The following is a 19,416-nucleotide window of genomic DNA, read 5'->3' on the forward strand; positions in this document are numbered from 1 at the left end:
CCTGTGATGTTGGCTGTACTGGGGCTGTGCAAGGGCTTCAGGCAGTTTCCTGCCACAGTCACAAATTGAGCTCGGTGTTCTCCAGCTGTTTAGCAGAAACCTGCCCAATTCCCAGAAAGACAGGATCTCCCAAAATACGTTGCTCTGACGAAGAAAGGCAGAGACACGCAGTCTGCTGGGGCATGGGGGTCAGGCTGGATTTAGGCTGCTGGCGCTCAGGGATAGCACTGTGGTTGAAGCATGCCCTTGTTACTTCTGGTTTTCTCTCCTCTTGATGAACTCAGAGGGGACACATCTCCAGCTGCTCGCATGGCTGTAGGAAATGAGCAGTAAAGCAGATTAGTAAATGAGTGAGGCAAAGCCCTCCTTTTGTTTTCCACCCGAATTTTATTCCTCATGGCAGGAGTAGCTGGAAATACCACTTGGCAGAAGAATCCCACATCCCTGCTCTCGTGCATGAAACCAGGTGGCTCAACAGCCCGATCACAGCAGCGTGAGCTGGGCACTGGTTGCTGGTAAATATCAGGAGCCTTTTTCAGTTAAACGAATACCAGCAACTCCCAGCCTGCCTGCCTGGGTTCTCTCCCTTACTTCCCTCTTTCTAAGGCATCCTCCCAAAGCTTTACACTGATGTACTCTAACCTGGAGACAAACAGTACTGTCGTGATGTTGCTGGGGAGCACTGTGGCCATGAAGCCTTCCAGCAGTGGTTTGGATTGGCTCATTGCAGAGGGATGGGAACAGCATTGTGCCAGCCAGGCTACCCAGAGCAAGGCCTTTAATTTTGGAGGGTGGCCTTGGAATAGCCCTTCCCAGCAATGTGCTGGGTGATTTTTCTTTTCCCTATCCAGCCATCCTCCGTGCTTGCTCATATGCAGGAAAGGAGGGGAACTCTCTTTGAAAATTAAGAGTTAGGTTGCCTGAAAAGCTGGCAGCCCAAGGCTTCCACAGCAGCGTGCATCTTCATTAAACTTTCCTCATCGCCCAGCAAATTTCGGGTCAAGAGGGACTGACAGCAGCCCTTGATTTTCCCATGCAACATTGCAATCACAAACCTCTTCAGTGCATTACCTAGCTGTCCAAATTTGACAGTATCTTGCTTTTCCCCAACCCCCACAAACCCTTTTTTTTTCCCCTCTCTTCACTCCTCCAGACCAAGGATAATGCAGCCGTGGGTTCGTTCTGCGGGTCGGGACGTGCAAGCAGCATCCTTGTCTGGCTGAAGGGCTTTCACTCGCAGTCTGCGTGGGCACATTCATATTTTTGGTGTGATCCTTTTTGTGCATTTGGGAAGAAAAGTCTGAAGTGGGTGAAATGAAGATGGGTTTTAGCAATTTTCTCTGCACTCAGCTGTTGCAGGAAAGTCTGACCACCAGGGCTCATGGAACACCTTCGTCACCTTCTTTGTGTGGTGGGAGGTTTGCTCGTTATCTGATTTGTGCTTCGCTTATAAAGGAAAATGTAATTGTAGCAGCTCCTTGCCATAAAAGAACAAAGACTTTTTCAGGGAAGGAAAGGTTCCATGCAGCTTATATGATCCTCTACAGTACTCTATCTACTTTTCTCACCTCCAGCATCAGCTCCGTACTGCATGATGTTATCCGTGGCCACCTCTGGTTTGAGCCTCTCCCTTGCTATAGAAATGCCCCTTCCAGAAGGACCAAATTGAGTTTCCTCCTCCCTTTCTGGGTGAAGGGAAGAAGGACCCAAAATCACCCCACATTGCCATGATGTTTCTATTCCTGCCTCATCCTCCAGAGCTGTGTTTTCTGTGGTGAATCCAACAGTAGATGCTTAATCTGTAAAATCCCACTGAGGATTTTGCACTGGGAAGAAAAAAACCCTTCAGTTCACGTGTGGATTGGGATGGGAGGCTGATAGTTTTCCAAATCTCTCGTGTTCCAGATTGATCTTGGAGTTCAGATAGCCCAGAGGTGGAGAGCCAAAGTTTTCTTCAAGGGTTCAAGTGAAATAATAAAAATCTATATGCTCACAGTGGTGAGAAGGAAGCTGCAATGTGTACCAAGCATCAGACGTGAAGAAATTATCTCCTCCACCTCCCATTGCCATGGTGAGCACAGCTGCATATACATGCGTAACAGCACTGGAGTGATCCCAAATCAGATCATCTTGGGGCACGCTTGGCTGTTCATACTAAAACAGAATGACCTCAGACGAGATACAGTATTTTTAACTATGAAGCATTCTTACTAAGTGCCCTTTCCTGTTTATTTTTACCAGGACATTGTTTTAATGACTGTAGAATTACTCATTTGATTCCCAAGGCTGGAAAGCAGAAATGAATTAGTTTCATTTCAGGACTTAGTCGTGCAGTCATTTTCCAGAGATTGATGTACTCGGAACCCAAAGTGAATGCCTTGCCCAACTGAGGAACATTTCCCTCCTGCCTGCAGCCATCAGCAGAGACAGGCGTGAGCGTGGGTTCCTGGTATGGATGCTGCTGGCTTCTTGCTAGGATACATGGCACAGATGCACTCAGCCTCCCCATCCGCAGCCATGCACCACTGTTGGTCCATCCTATGCTTTGGTACAAATGCGTGAGTGAATGCAACAAGGTTTGGGCATTTTGCATGGCTTGCACACACATCTCAGCCTTGGGCTTGAGGCTTCAAAACAGAGATCATTTGGAGTGCAGAGAAGAGGATCATCAGCTATTCGCTCGGCTTTGGGGTTGTTTCCTGCATTGAGCAAAAGCCTAAAGGCATGTGGTTGCATCTGGTGCCTCCCATAATCACCATAGGAACCACCAGCAAGCCCAAGGGGTTTGGTTATTGTATGTAACCCTTCAGATTGTTATTACAAGTGTTATTTCACTTCACACATTGGTCTAATAAGCAGCTCCATGTTCCCAGTATGACTTGCATCAATCTGACTCCTTTGGAACCCAGACGAAGGTGTAAACACTGGTTACAAAATGGAGATGAGCCCATTCGTTGCTACATTACTTCCCAAAGCATCCAGAACAGGCTTTCCAGGCCTGGGGTCCTGCTTGTTGTGCTGGGCTGTGTGAACATCTCATCCCCAAGGACAGGGGAACGGGGCTCGGCTGCCCCGCGTTACATAAAGATCACATTGTCCCTCTCTATTGTTGGCCATTGGGACAACAGCAGCATCACAAACATACGTGTCCTCGGCGCCGTGGGAAATGTTCCCAGGGGAGGCTTAGCACAGAGCATAGAACACGATACGCCGAGCACTGCGAGGACGGGGGCTGAGCCACCCCACAGAGCAGCGAGTACCGATCTGCCAGCGAACTCTCACTACTTTGTGAAGGGGTATTGGGTTTCCATTGCATTCTGTGCTCTACTGGGTGTATTTATTCTCTCCCTCGCCCTCCCATTGCGGCCTCTGGGAGAGTGATGAGTGAGAACACGCTGTCCAGAAGGATGGGTGTGTTGGGAGTCCTTATTAGCAGACTTATTCCAGAGAATTAAGCCCTAATTTCATAAAAGGGCGAAGAGAGTGGCTACAGCTGTGGGAGAAGCAGACCAGCTTTGTGTGTTGTTTGCAAACAGGACAACAAGTCCTGCTCCCAGACTGCTGGTCCTGCCCATTATTGTATTACGACCAATAACTGTAGTAACTCCTTACTTTTTAAAACAAAAATTACAAAGTAGTTCACAAGCAGCCCCTCCTGCCTCCTTGCGCTATCACTTGTTCCTTGGCTTGTTTTGTTTTTGTGCTTGGGCAGGGCTTTACAATGTTCCTGATCTTCTTCTATGTCACCTTTTGGCAACCCCGCTGCACAGTTTGCCTCTGCAACGCCTGTCATTGTTTCTCTCTGAATTAATTGTTGTGTGTAATTGCGACCTGCCGCAGGACGCTGCCTTTATTAAAAAGAGTGATGCTAATGAAGAACATTGGGTACCACGTTACAGGAGAGCAAGGCTCGACTCACTGGGACGCGTACTCTGCGTTCTGTTATTGCCAGCCCAGGCAGAAATGGTGTTTCTGTCTCTCGTCAGTCACTGGCTAATGACTGTAATTTTTACTTGCTGAGAAACTCTGGGTATAATGGTCTTTATTAACAGATACAGGAGATGCTACCAGACCTGCATTATGGGCAGAGAGGAAGAAAACAACCTCTGCGTGGAGGCAATTTTATTATTTATTTGTAGCAATAGGAGTGATCCTGAATTAGTGTCAGATTCAACAGTGTGGCTAATGAGCAGGGTTGAGCTGGAATACAAGCAAACCTATTAACAACAGCAAACTGCAAAGATGATGCCTGGGCCTGCAAACCCCCACAGCAAACAGAAGATCTCGGTCAGCGCGTGGGGCTGCGTTTGTGTGCTGATGTGTTTGCATCTTGAGATGCTTCTGCTTGTGAATCACCTCCAGCCCTCCTCCAGTCCCCTTCTCCTTTGCCACCTCCCGTTACTCTTGTATGCAGAATGAGCTGGAGCCTCTGATTTGATCTTTAAGACAACAGAGTCTAAGTATCTCCACTCCCATGGGCTATGACTGCTGAAAGAATCACTTCTCTTGAAATAGTGCAGCATCCAGCTTTGGTTTTCGGCTTTGAGTGGCACACCTGCAGGTTGGAGACATGGTTGGGAATGTGGTGGCAGAGCTGGGTGTTGCACTGCAACACAGGTCATGTGGGAAAGCAAAAAGCCATAGCGTTAGCTGACATCTTCAGGGCAGCTTTATAGCAGTGTCTTTGCAATTAATCAGAGGCCTCGAAAAATGTCAGAGCCGTTAGCTGACCTCAATCTTCTTTTACCTGGCACCAGAGAAGGCTTGTCTCAGCCTGCTAAGAGGATATTTCTTACACAGGATGCATTTGCTGAAGACTGTCCACTTTTATTCCATCTGGAATAACTGGGTTTAATCCGACTGGTCTTATTTGCAGCTGTTACAGAGCTTTAAACTGCAGGTTTGCAGCAATGATTGGAAAGCTTTGGAAAGCAGAGTGGATGCTTTGTGACAAAGATAGAAAGCTTTGTGCCCCCATCTAAAACCAAACCCAAGGCACTGAAATCTGCAGCGACTTCAGAATGACTTGACCTCAGCACCGTGGGTCAGCTGTGATCCAGGGCCTGATTTGGAAACAAGACAGCAGAGCAGAGGGCGAAAATAGAAGGGAAGTCTTAAAAAAGAGAGACACTGACTGCCTCGTAACGTAGCATTTGTACTGAGAGCTTGCTGACAGTGTGGTGCAGCACAGAGCTTCTCTTTACATATCGATGCCAGATCAAACATCGTCAGTGCTATTGTTGGAGTGCTTTGTTTAAAAATGGGTCTTCTGGGCAGATGGCCGGGTTCAGAGCAGCGTCTGTGTGTATAGCACTTCAGGCACCTTCCCCTGCTTTGCTTACTTATTGCTGCGGGAGTATGAGCAACAGAAAAAAAAACAAGCAAGTACAGGATGTGAGATGGGCTGAACAGTCTCAATCATCGAGAGATCGACGTGCACCTTTGCTTCCAGTCAGCTTGGGAAGGTGCCTGCTTGACAGAGTGCCTGAGCAAAGTCAGACCTGTTTTTTTCTCAGGAAAAATGCTCCAAAAAATGTATGAAAATATGAGATGTGTGGTTTTCTGGCTCAGGTTGAGTGTGAGCCAAGACATCTGAGCGCAGAAGACGTGAAAAATAAAATGTGCAAAATCCCATCAGGGAAAACGCTTCCTCATCCTGCGTGCAAGATGCTCATCTGGCACCTGAGCTGCTCACCCGGGATGGGACCCTGTGGGCTCCAGCCCCGTGCACTGGTGCAGGTGCAGCCTTCGCCTGTCGCTCGGAAGCTTATTTTGTTAGGATGCATTTTCAGTGTTGGGCCATCCACACCCCATCCCGGGCTGGGAATGGAAGGGCCTCCCACAGCCCATGCTGAGCTCTGGAGAAGTCATTATTTCACAACTGCTTTTTCCATGGGCTGTGTTGGCCGGCAGAACCCGTTAGGGCCGTGCAGTGTGAGCCCTGCGTGGGCTCGAGGAGCTGCTGGTTAGGGCTCCAGATGCCCACTGCCAGAATTAATTAACTCAGCTCGTCCTGGGTTATGCAGAATCACCTGCCTTCAGCTTCCAGCTCCTCGGACATAAATCATGAGCTCCTTGCCTTGAGGAGAAGCTGTTCAGATTTTGTGTTGGAAATTGCTAGCAAGTACAACCCATATTCCATGTCGGTTTTGTTTTTATTGAAGAGGAGAGGATATGGCTCATGGAACATTTGCAGACCCAGGCTGCCTCGGTGTTCGTTAAGTAGGGGCTTGTTTTTATTGCAGTCAGCTAATGAGATGGTACTTTGACAAATCACATAAACACTATTAGACAAATGAAATTTATTATCTAACTGTTTATCATGAGTGGATTCAAGGTAAAGACTCGTGTGGAGGTAATCTCAAGGGACAGCTTTGAGGTAAAGCGTACCCAGTCCTTATGAAACCCTTATCTGTTTACCTGCCGACTCGTTTTCTTTCCCCAACTCAAGGCCGTTAGCTGAGGTGACCTGTGCCATTTCAGTCCAATTGCTTTCACTGGAGAAGGATGTGGGCTTTTTTTCTAAGCTAAACTCATCCATGCTTGAGACAATCTGGGTTTCCATAGAACTCATTTTTCCAATTCTAAATAAACAGTCACTCTACTCTTCTCCCTATGTGTCAGAGTCCTCAGACTGGATCCCTTGACCCCTCGTCTGCAGCACGCTGGCTTCTTCGGGGAAGAGCTGCTAGAAGAAGCACTTCAGCACTGATTTCTTCCTCTTAACTCCCCCGTTTCAGCAACGGCTTTGTCACAGTGGCACAGATGAGTCCCACAGCTCCGCAATGCCTATGCTGCCAGAGAGGAGGTGTCCTCAAAGCCACCGATCTCCCCACATCACCAAGGCTGGGTGGGCTTTGGAAGGAAGCCTGGCCTTCTTTTAGCTTCTCAATATTTATCTTCTTGAGCCCGTGGGTGCTCTCATTTTATGCAGCCTTTCGTGCTTTCCACATGCATTTTTGTCCTCCGTGAAGCTATCTGTCACCTGTGCTCACAGCCATGCCGCTCCAGCTGGCTGTTCTCACACCGCAGTGTCTTTATGCAGCCAATCCACATACCACGTCATCTTTCCTAAACCCCGCTGTTGTTTCTTTTGGCAAGAACAAACAACAAATCCCCACACCCAAGGCCCATGAAAGGCAATGGAAAAGTCTTCTTGAGTCGAACCAATGTCTTCTTTTTGAAGCTCTGGCAGACACGGACCAGCTAAGCCTTTCCACTTGGCCGTGCCTTGCTGACAGCTGTTATTACCATCGTACGGATTGGGAAAGTGAGAAAACTGACTGCTGTAGCCTCCCAGGGTGGCCTTGGGACTTGTGTCAGGACTCAGGGAGCCCAACACTCTCAGGCTCTGCCCCTGCCCATGCCCTCCTCTGACTCTGTGTGGCGCAAGCTGTCACCCACTGTCTCCATCATCTGCTGCTCGTTACTCCAGGACTGCAGCAGCCCCTCTCTGGGAGCCAAAGGCACACTTCTGACCGTGCTGGCTTAACTCTTCACCGAAAACCCAGAGGCTGGTACAGCACTTCTGCCATTGTTCTCTGCCTCAGCTGCAGCATCCTTTGGGAACGGGATGTTGCAAACCCCACTCTGTCGCCACCATAGGTCTGCACTGATCCTGGAGGTACTTTGACACTTGGATTGTGCCTGTGTCTCATCTCCTCTTGGTGCATTATCAAAAAAAGGCATTTACAAACCAAGGTTCTGGCTTGTGTTGCCGTATAGCTTCCATGAAACTGTTAACACGGTGCCTGTCTCTTCTAATATCTCTGCAGTGTTTTAATTGCATGGACTGGAAGCTGCTGTTCCAGCACTAAGTGAGGGAACTTTGCAGGGCTTTAATCATTTGCTAAAAAGCTTTCGGGCTCCATTACCATCTCACAGCATTCTGTAATTGAGTGCCTGGGAGTAAAGAAGCCTTCAGAGCAACAGCTCAGATCCTGGATCAGACAGTTCGAAGCTCCGGTGGCTTCCCTCAATGCAGGAGGAAGCAACTAAATGACATTAAGCTCTGTGAGGTGATGGCAGGAGGCAGTGGGGCAGAAAGGGGCCTCACAGCTGCTCTCAAGCACCAGCTTCTCCTCCTGTTTCTGCAAAGCATCCATTCGGGGACAGCTCAGCAGGTGCAAGCAGGCAGTGCAGCTTGGCACGTGGCGTTCAGTCTGCTGAGCAGTGCCAGTGGTGGAGCACAGCTGAGAACTGGTGGCTAATAGCATACAAGAGGTGGATGCGGGATGCATGAAGAACCAGCCTGCTAATGGCTATGGGAAGGAGGACATCCGTTGTTCATCAGTGGTGCAGGGACAGCAATCCTCGCTATCACCACCGCGGCTGCACGGGGAACATGACTGAGGGGAGGTGACTGCTAATTGCTGCAGCGAGTCAAGGGCTGTTTAAGCAGCTAATTAATTCCTCCTAATCAGCCCTTGATCTGTTGAAAACTGCATGGCATTATCTCTTCTGCTGCAACACCTTGATAATTCCTGTCTTGAATGGCCTTCACGGAGAACATATTTAAATAAACTCAATAGAGATTTCAGACAGATAGCAACTATAATTACCAGCTTGTACAAATTAAACCATGGTTTGTTCTGTTCTTTTTCTCCTGCTTTCGCTGCCCAGAGCTCCTGCTAATCATGTTCTTGCTGCCAGTGGCACGCGGGTCCCCGGGGCGTTGCTGCGCGTGCCTTTGGAAAGCCTGCGCCGTGCCCAGCGCTGGGGTGGGCAGATGGGGCTGCACGTGGGCATCCAGCATCCCTACCGTGCTGCTCCTGGGCTGGGATGACAGGGATTTTGGGAAGGGATGCAGCAGCCTGGTGATGGAAATACCACATGTGGAAGGCAGCATGGTGCTCCCCAGCATCAGCCCTGCCTGCTTTCCCCCTCCTACTTCTGCTGAGGTTTTAATCTGAGGTTTTCTCCCCTTGGAGCTGCAGGACCACTCAGATATGTGCCTCAAGGAGCCCACATTGGAGCTTACAGCTTGAACAAGCAGTGCTGCCTTCCCAGCACTCAGCAATAAGCCATCTGCACCGAGCGCGCGGTTTGTTAGGAAGGATAAGGTCAGGCCACACTCATTTCCTCTGCGGTCACTTGGGACAGCCATAGATGCTGCCTGCTCTGGCATTTGGCAAAGGTCAGCCAGCCCCAGTGCTGCCAGGCATGCAGTGTGTGCATTTACATTGAGCCTGCTCAGTTATTCCTGCCCTGCCTCATTGCACCCTCCCTGTTCCATGTAACGCCTGTAAGTGCCTTAGTCAGAGTTTGGGTGCTCAGGCGTATCTATTTTCTCCCATTTTTTAGACAAATGCAATAACTGCAAGCAAGGTCATTTTCTGGCACCCAGGCTGTGACAGAGAGTGGAGAACGTCATGCTGGTTTAATGAGGGAAAATGGATTTTTCATAGCAGGGGAACAGTTCTGTTCCCATGATCTCTAAAGGTGAAATAGGAGTACCGTCACATTTCCTGCCCTCTCCTCGCTCTGTGAGCTGGCAAGGACACATCTACCACTGTAGGAGATGCTCACATGGCGCCAACGAATGGGCCAGGATTTCCCCTACCCCAGCAGCAGCACAGTGCCCAGTGCTTGGGGCTGCCCAGGGGAGCTCAGACAGAAGGGGAATGTTAAAAATTTGCTCAGGTCTCTCTTCTATTAAGGCTTTTTAGTTTGAGCTGAATTGTCCAGGCATCCAGGGCTATGCATGCATATCCTCTTGCGTCTGAGGTGCACAGATGCCAGTCAGATGATCTGATTATTCTTCCTCTTGGCTTTTCACAGAATGTTTGAGTCCTGTATTTCTTGGTGGGTTGTTTCTACATGATGGAAAATACTGTGAGACAAGGCACAAGGGAGGCATCTCCTGTTCATTGTCGTAGAATCATAGAATGCCTTAGGTTGGAAGGGATTGTGAAGATCATCTAGAAAGACCACTAAGGTCATCTCAACCAGCCACTGACCCATCACCATCATGCTCCAAACCATGTCCCAGAGTGCTACATCAACCACAGAATAATAGAAGCATAGAGCATAGCATCATAGTCGTATTTTAGTCCAGAACGGTTCACTCACTCTGTGCCAACAGCTTGGTCAGGGCAGAAGCATCCCCAGAGGCAGGCAGAGCCCTCCGATGCCTCAGTTTCCCTTTGTGAAAGAGAGCTGCTAATCCTTCCCAGGCACTCCACATGCCTAAATTCACCAGAGCCCACGCGGTGTTCTGATGCTATGGCAATGGGGCAGCGTGAGGACAAGACCAGCTGATTAGCATTGAGATGCAGCAGTGAGCCTTTGGGGTATCTGGTTTCATTCCCTACCTCTGGGGCAAGCCGGATATAGAAAGGGAGTCATGCAAAACAGAGCAAAGTCTCTATTTCAAAGCTGGGGTTGAGCAAATTAAAATGTAACGCGTTCAAAAGCTCACTTCCTTGGATGGCAGACAAAAAAAAAAATCAATTTCCTTGAAACAAATACTAAATATTAATGAGAGGATATGGTCTGCCATGCACAGAAAGCTGTAAAGAGCAGTTCCCGTTGATCAACTGCAGAGGCGAGCTCCTGAGATGAAATTGTTTTTCGAGCAGATATTTGTGGCCCGTCTCAAGGCGGCTCAGGAAGGTTTACCCACCCAAAAAAAGAACAAGAAACTCAGAACATTGCCTTCTTGGTATCAGGGCAGCCACTGGGGATGTGTGCCTGTGCTTTCATTTTTGTTTTCACGTTAGCCCAAGCGGCTGGGGAGATGGCTGGGTTGGTGTGCACAGCAATTGACACGGCGTTACGTGGGCAGGGAATGATGCCCGGGGAGGTGGAAAATGCCAAAAGCAGGGCATGGGACCCAGCAGCACAGCCAATTCTGCAACCATGTCTGCTCGCTGAATTATTTCTATAATGAGCATTGGGGAAACATTCAGCAGTCTCTTACAGCCATCAGCAAGATTCCTAAAGTAAAAGCACAGGCCTTTGAAGAAAGTCTTGGATTTTTCTACTGTTTTGACTCTTGGGTAAGGCAAGAAAGTTGGTATTACTCTGTATCCAAACAAGGAGGCTGGAAAACTGAAAACACTCGGACAGCTGGCACGTGGGGCTTCCCATTCTGATGCCAAGATCGCTCAGGTTGCCCAGGCACAGCGCTGGGAGCGTGGGCAGCCAGGCTCAGCCCAGGGAACAGGCACGGCACCGGGAATAGCTGCAGCCGTGGAGGATGCCAAAATCATCTCGTATCTGTCATGCAGTAAATAAAAACACGTTGGCTCATGATTCTGTAAAACCATAACGCCAGCTGCGTAACCGCAGGTTGAACAAGAGCTAATATTAGCCAGCAAACAGCTAAAATTAGAAAATCAGAAATTGAGCCAGAACTAATTAGCTGCTCAAGGAACAGAACCAGAACCGGAACAAATTAATTGTTAGGAAGCTGAAATACCAGTGTGGGACCCCTCAGGAGGTCTCCAGGCAGGCTGTTGCTCGGTGGTGAGTCGTGTGTGAGCTTCTGGGGTGCTTGGGGAAGAGTCCCAGCTATGGCAAAGCTGTGGCAGCCCAAGAGGAGGTGATGCGTTGGTGCACGGAGCAGCGCTGACACAGCTGGGACATCTCCTGAAGGGCTCAGAAATGTTCTTCATCCACCTTGTTTTGTAAACCAGCACTATGGCAAGGGGAATTAACAAGACCACCAGAAGAGCTCTACTCAGCCCCACAGCACTGCCAGCTCCACTCCTGCCGCTGGCTGAGTTGCTCTGCAACTCTCCCAACAGCAGCCAGGAGCTGCAGCCATGCGAGCGACGCTAGGATAATTTCCAGGGAATTAAGGAGCTCACACAGATAACGGGCACGTGGCTGCATTTCTCATCTGTGACTCAGTCACCTGTATGGTTACTTCTTTTCCTTTCCGAAGCCAGTAACTCACCCCATATTTCTTCTTCCCATCTCGCAGCGTTCAAACAGCAGCTCCCATTTTAGCAGCAGCATGACGCACGGTGTTTTAAATTCAATTTAGAATACAAACTATTTATACCAGCCAGAAAAAGGCAGCGAAGCAGCTCTCTCTGTCATGAGTGGATTTGTAATTTCGGAGCAATCATTGCATAACTAATTGAATCAGCTCTCAGCATGTGAAATCAGTGCCCTGCTTATCGGAGGTTTTCATCTCACTCCCCTCCTGAAGACAGCAGTCCCCCTCTACCTTGTGCTTCTGCATCAGCCTGGGAAGAAGGCAGCACCTGCAAAGCTGTCCTTCTCTGCTCGCTGCTTAAATGAAGCCAATAGATTACCAAATGCACTCAGAATAGCTGTATTATGGGTGCTCCCCAGAGCTGCCCATGCGAGGGGCTGAAGTGTGTCTGAAGCTAATGAAGAGCCAACCATGTCTGAGAAGCAAATTGATGTTCAGCCGTTCCCCCGACTCCTGCCTCTCACTCCATTGCCTGGGTGTGCTTGGATTGGCTTGAATTCAGGGTCTGATCTAAACCATAGAATCACAGAATTATAGTATGGCTGAGGTTGGAAGAGACATGGGACATGGTTTAGTGGGAGCTGTTGGTAATAGGTGAACGGTTGGACTGGATGATCTTTTAGGTCTTTTCCAACCTTGGTGATTCTATGATTCTATGATTCTATGACCTTACAGACCACCTAGTTCCAGACTCCTGCTCTTGAAAAGGTTTCCATCCACTAGATCAGACTGCCAGGGCCCCCCTTGAGCACATCCAGGGATGGGGCACATACAGGAATGGGGCACATAAAGCTTCTCCGAGAGAAGGAGGGCCACAGTACAGGATCTGAAAATGAAACCTAGAAGAGGCAATAAATATACCCACAGCATTCCAAGGGATACAGACAGGCAGAAAAGTTAGTCATGTAAAGACTTTGGTCTGCTTTGGGGTGAAGATCCCAATTGTGGTGACCTGGGTGGATGCAGACCTCCAGTTTTGGGGAGCAGTTCCAGCCATCTCCATGCAGCAGCATCTTGGGGCGTGAAGGGCACCTCACTTTGGGCAGGGGGCCACCAGCTTCTGCTTCTCTGTAAAACCTGGAGCTCTTTTGGAAGTAGGCTGGGAGGAATTACCCCTGTCAGGTGTGCTCCCACAGCTGGATGTAGATCACAGAGCCTGGAAAAACAAACCAGAGTGTCCATCACCGGCTCTGGGATCTGTTTTTCTTCTTCCTTGCAGGAGCCTGGGACTCTTCCAGTGTCTCTGGGACATCCTCAGCAGCGCTCTCAGCCTGTTAAACAAGCCAGGGAACCCCTGAGGTTGATGTGAAGCAGGTTTTCTGAGAGCCAGTGCTCAGTGCTGCTGGCTTGTATGCTGGACAGGGAGATGTTGGCACGGTTAGAACCGGGCTTTCCTCCCAGGCTCCATTTAAGCCACATCAAATCAGTGATCCCTGCTTGCTTCTCACCCAAAGCCGTGGAGACAGTGCTCTCCGAGCAGCAGTGGGGCTGTGCACCTCCAACCACCTCTTCTGTTCTCTATTGTCTCTCCAGGTAGCAAGATGGGAACACAAAACACGGGTACTCAGCCGAGGCTTCGGCTCTCCACGCACCGCCTGCTACTGCCTGGGCGCTGTTATCCTGCTGCTCAACTGCGTGCGCAGCCACTGGTAAGGAGCTCACTCTACTGCTATGCATAAATGCAAAGAAGTGCATCTGCAAGGCAGGGTGATGAGGGACATCTGCTCTGCAGTGTTGTATCCAGCCTGTCTATCAGCCTTATGTGCTGTTGGTTTATGCCTTCAGCCAGATTTATTCCAGGATTTGGAGTTCTGCTGGCAAGCAGAGGGATGAGATGGGGTGGCTGTGTTCAGGAGAGCAAACCATCAGCATGAGCAGCCATCAGACACCACAGGTTTTCTTGTCCCTCTCTCAGAGTTGTTTCCCCTGCCCTGTGTGCAGTCCAGGTGGCAGGAAGGCTGTTTGCTCAGCACGGATCATATGTAACAGCAAAATCTTTTAATTTTCTCATGGAAACCATAAACAAAATTAAACCTGTTTTTAAGAAGCTGCAGTTTCCTGAGCAGAAGAGTGGGATTATCTGTGCACTTAGCAAGAAGTCGCTTTAAACTCTTATCTGTGATCTGTTTAAATACTACCTGTGCTAGCTAATAGTGTTGTATGACTGATGCAGTGTACACCATGGGAATACGCCTTTTTGACGTTCTAAGTGCAGCAAAGAGGTTTACTGCAGAAGATTTCCTCAATGCCAGCAATTTATCTGTGATCTGATAGGCTTTATCTTCAACGCTGTTGGAAGAGACAGACTCTACTAAATTTCCAGATTCAATTATGCCAGGGTCAGAGCTAATGGGTTGTTTAGTACTTCAGGTAATTTCCCAGGCACCGAGATCTCAGGTTGGAATTTGCACATGTAGTTAAGAGCTTTGCCTTCCTGGAAGTGACACCGAGACCTGCTCTTGCCCTTCTGCATTTGTCACAGCTACTGCTTATTGCAGAAGCCGTAAGAAAGCCTGGAATGAATGTGGCCATAATTGAGTTCAGGCATTGCAGAGGGCATGTGTGTGCTCTGCTCGTGTCTCAGTGACATTGTGTGCTAGGATTTGGTTGGAGTATGTCTCAGCAATCTCTTGCACAGATGACATAGCTGCTTGTTGTCTGGGAAGCAATGCAAAGCTTTGTGCCCAGCCTTTAATTAAAAACACAGCTGTAGAAGGGGCAGCCTCTGCTCCCAGCGGTCCTGCAGAGCTCCAGGGTCACCGTGTGGCACTGATAGGGCATGGCTGGGAGGGACAAAGAGGCTGACCTGTCCCAACATTGTACCTCACACTATTCAAACAAGGCAAGTCCTTGCCAGTGGGAGCAATGGAATGATTTCAAGATGAGCATTGGATCTGCAGCTGCTGGAGATGGCCTGAGAAACACCTGGACAACGCACTGCCTCCATGCCCAGCTCAGCCTGCCCACTACACTGCATCCCAAAGCTCCAAATCAGCCTTTGAAACTCCTCTCTGTATGCTTTGAGGGTGTTTTTGTTGGGTAGGGGCTGCAGGTTGGCATCCTGGCTGGAAGCCCCTATTGCAGGGCCACATGGCTGCTTTGCCCCATGCTTCATGCAAGGGGCCCCTCCTCCTTCCTGTCCCCACTTCAGCGCCATGACAGTCTCCAGTTTCCCTCCAGATGGATACCTCAGTTGGAAGAGGAGGGATATCCTATGCTTGTTAAGCAGGTGGGTGTTTCCCCGTTCTGAACTTTTTTATCAGCCTTGGTGAGTTTCTGAGAAATAATCCAGAACGACCTGTGACCAGCGAGGACAAGCTTAGTCAACAGCACAAGACAGGCTTCTTTAATTGCTTTGGTGTGATGATGACTTTCACAACAATCGAGTTCTTTCTACAAGAAGCCAGGAATTTCCACCAGCAAGTCCCTTATCAGCGAAAACACCTCCTGAACTTTTGAACCATTTATCTGCACCATTCATTACCCAAACAACAATTACCCTCAAACAGTTTATGACTGTTTGACATAGGTTGTGACAACCCTTAAGGTCCTCCAAATTTCCGTTCAGTGTCACTCTCTCCTGCACTAGCCACCCTGTTGACACCACATTGACTGCGAAAAGCCTCTGGTGCTGCCATGCTCCCCTTTGAACGCTTTTGCAAGCTCCCTGGCTCAGAGCAAACACCTGCAGGTGCTTCTGTACACAGGGAGCTCATGGACTTCCCATTTTCAGGATGTTGGGGCATTTGAGCTATAAGGCAACACCCACACACATGTGGAGGACATTGCAGATGCAGAGCAGAGCTCTCAGGGAAGCCGGTGGTGTGTTGCCTTCGGTCCAGGTGAGCTCCATGGAGGCTGAGCAAGGGCAGTGCCTTTGGCACCATGCTCTGTCTGCTCAAGAGAAAGAATCTACCCTAAGGTAGGTCTTTGCCCAGGGAAGGGATGTACACCATTCCCTGGTATTGTTCCTCAGCTTTACGCTCATTGCTGCATACTTCCTGGCTCTTGTGTCAAAACAGAGGTGGTGTAAATGGCACTGACAGAGTGCTTTGTGCAGAAATGACCAAGCTCTGATGAGAATTGAGCCTAAAGCAGCCAAAGTCACCTCCAACATTGTCCAGGAAAAGCCCCACATGGCCCAAAGCACTCCCAGGTGCCACTGCCAGGCACGGGAATAAGCTGCTGCTCAACAGTGTGACCTAAATAACTGACAGTGGTGCAAGCAAAAAAGCAAAGTCATTACTGGCAAAAGAAGCTGTGAAGATGATGACCAGGCTGAAAATTGCTGATGCTACTGGTAGGACTATTTCAGCATTTGTTTCTTTAATGAACAAGGTCTTTTGTTGCAGTGTGCATGCGGCACTGTTTGCTGCTGGGCTCCACTGGATGGGTTCACCCCCGTTGCCTGCTATTGCCACAAGGAACAAAGCCTTCAGCACAAGGACGTCCTGCACCTCTGCTGCTTCCCGCTGCCTCCTGCCCCTGGCCCAGTTCTGCCCCAATTGCACTTGCCCAGTTTCCAGGCTGATTTTTGGGATCATTAAAGGGAGCATCGCAGCAGCGACCCAGTTTGCTTGATGAGGTCTTTGCCCTCCTTTATGGGAAAGGGATTACAAAATGTGGTCACTGTGGGCCACATTTTGATGGAGGCCTGGAGCTGCTCTCTCCATATGGCAGCACTTCCAGACTAGCTTCATGCTTCATGTGACTTTTTGGGACGTACTTAGGCTGCATGGCAAGCTCTCTGGTGTTGCAGTCACCTCTTCACTAAATGAACGCCTGCTTCTACAAACTTGGCTGGTGCCTCCAGTACCAACAGCACATTTTTCTCACCCTGGTGCCCAACACACCACGGGTTAAAACCACTTCCACCTGTGTGACGTCCCCATCCCCACACTGCAGGGCCATTTTGTGGGTGTTTTTCCAGTTCATGTACTTTATTCCCACGCAGCAGCACCTCCTGCGTAGCAACAGATGAGTGTCTGAGCGCGTGCCTCTCTGTTTCGGGAAGGGTGGGCCAAACAGTGCCTGTTGCCTTGGCTCCCTGGTGCAAAGCCAGCCAATGTACACAACTGTGGTGGCCACGGGCTGTTTGCAGCCCTCAGGAATTGGCCAAATCTGCTGCTTTGGTGGATTTGGGTTTTACACCTGTGCCACTCACACTGGAAAACTGGCAGATACTCATAGGGAGATGTTGGAGGAAGCATCATCCCCTCCTCAGAACTGGGGGCACACACCCCCCCCAGACACAGGCACCTTTAAGCCAGCAGCCAGGGGTGTGATTAAAGTAGGTCACAGCCCATCTATCTGTGCCCTGTAAGAGAGGAGCTCCTCACCATGGCAATCGCTCCGCTCGGCGCACAAAGCATTTCCAGGTACTGGGACAAAGCATGGCTCTAATTGAGGTCCTCTTGGGCACCGAGCCGGGACACAGCCGTGAGATGTAGCCAGAAATACAGGCTGCAATGAATGTGACTCAGAGGCACATGGCAAAGGGAACGACTGCATGACATGGAAGGAGACAGCCTCCGCCTCTTCCTCCTGTGCCAGGAGGGTGAGCCTCAGAGCCGCCGTGCTCCCCTGCCACCCAGGAGCAGTCACAGATGCCAGAATAATTGCTGTCTCTGACAGCTCCATGCTGCTTGTCGTGGCCCGGCATCATAAATGCTTAAAAGGTTTATTTACCAATCCTGAAAACTCCAGTGTGCATCATGTTTAATGCAAATAGAATGTGCGTTTAGGAAGATATAAAGCATCACTCGAGGGAAAGGCAGTCCATTATCTGCATGCAAACACCTCCCTCTCTAGCTGTAAGCTGAACAGCAGGGGACTAAGTGGGACATGTTGATGAGGGCAGCTAGTGCAGCCATACCAAAAAAAAGGGGGAATGGGATCATCTGGAGCAGGGAAGATGTCTTTGCCAAAGCAAACCCCCATCACAGATTGGTTGCAAAGCTGATTTGTGGTCATCTCATTCGTGTCACCTTTGTTCTTCTTGTACTCCAAAGCCAAGCAGGGTCACGAGCATAGGAAAGGGAAGGCTCAGAGATGCGTAACGGCATGATTCCTGATCACCCTGAGCCAAAAACAGCCTCTGAGCAATCACTTCGCACACAAAGCCAGGCTGTGCTGATAGCGGGGATGCAGGCTTGGGCTTCGTCATAGGGGACACTTGTGTCACTTAGTAATAAATACCAGGGATGTCATGAAAAGGGATGTGAGGCTGCTGCGGCTTCACGATAAGGCAGGATGGCACGTTTCCGTCAGCACTGATTTTAAGCCGAACCAAACTGAAGCTGGTGAGCGGAGGGAGGTGTGCTGGGCACTGCAGCAACTCTCCCAGGCTCTTTCCTGCTCTCTCCCAAGCACATGATATTTATTCTATGTTTTGCTGCTTTGCTCCAGTCCAAAGTGAAGATGAAGCACCTTGCTGTGGGGCCTAAAAGCTCCCAGAGAGCAGTAAATCTTATAGGAAAGAGCTCCAAGGAGAACAAAAAATATCATCCAGGTTTCTAAAGCACAAGGATGAGGAATCATCCCTGGCTTTGCTCGGTGTGTGCCTTCCATCTGCCTTCTGAGGCTTTGCAAGGTGTGCTTGCAGCCACATCTCTGGCAGGGCTCTCGGCTTCAATTGAGGCAGCAAAGAAAACCGAGGGATTTGCAAGACTCAGAGAGCTGGACGTGAAAAAAAAACCACATCCCAAATGCTGCAGATAACGTCAGAGCAGTCAGAGCATGGTGGAGCAGCCAGGGAAACCACTGGGCTCCTTCCACGTGAAGATCCAGGAGCACGAGGAGGAAAGGCTGTGCCCGGCAGGCAGCAATGGCCAGAGGCAGGAGTGCTGTTATTCCACTTGAATTTCAGTCTCCAGGGTGCCCATTTGAAAAAAAAAAAAAAAAAAAAAGCTCCAAGTTTCCTACCTCGTGTGTCAGACATATGTGGAGAGATCCTGCATACAGCACTGTGGACCTGTTATCTCACTGTTATTAATGAGCATTTCTTAATCACGGAGTTCTCCTGTTTGTGGGCATACATGGGTACTGGAGCTGTGCGAGAGGCCAAGCCCTGCTCCTGGGCAAAGTTCAGATGGCCCAAGATGGAGGGGGGGTCACAATTATTGCACTCACAAATGAGTATTGGGAAGGTCAGACCTGAAGTGCCTCGATGAGAAGCAGTGCTCACACTCCAAAATCTGTGTATCTCGTGTTTTCCTTTCGGTGTTCAAATCCTCCCCCTGCCTGTCAGCCTGCAGCCATGAATCACTCCTGAGCACGTGGTGAACACATGAAGGCTGCAAAATATTTTGGTGGAGGAGAGGAATGGGGATGGGAGCACGAGATAACCCGGCAGACTGCTCCCAGCCCTCCCAGTGCCGAGGTTCTGCAGCCTCCAGCACTTACATTCAAGGGCATCTTTAGATACTGTAGTGCAGTAGGGCTGATATTTCCAGGAGTCATCAAGGGTT

The 19,416-nt window shown here is 49.5% G+C and overlaps 1 protein-coding gene across 2 annotated transcripts in view; it reads left to right on the forward strand.

The window, feature by feature from the left end:
• The window catches only part of PEMT (phosphatidylethanolamine N-methyltransferase), a 37,452-nt gene that overhangs the window by 8,557 nt on the left and 9,479 nt on the right, over positions 1-19,416 (forward strand). For both annotated transcript variants that reach the window (XM_042827547.1, XM_042827546.1), the window contains exon 3: positions 13,481-13,596. In XM_042827547.1, coding sequence (XP_042683481.1) covers positions 13,481-13,596 — 116 coding nt within the window. The remainder of the gene's footprint in view (positions 1-13,480; positions 13,597-19,416) is intronic.

This window comes from Centrocercus urophasianus, unplaced genomic scaffold (assembly GCF_019232065.1).
Source record: "Centrocercus urophasianus isolate 14NV4802_14NV808 unplaced genomic scaffold, USGS_Curo_1.0 seq_29, whole genome shotgun sequence".
Classification (NCBI taxonomy): domain Eukaryota; kingdom Metazoa; phylum Chordata; class Aves; order Galliformes; family Phasianidae; genus Centrocercus; species Centrocercus urophasianus.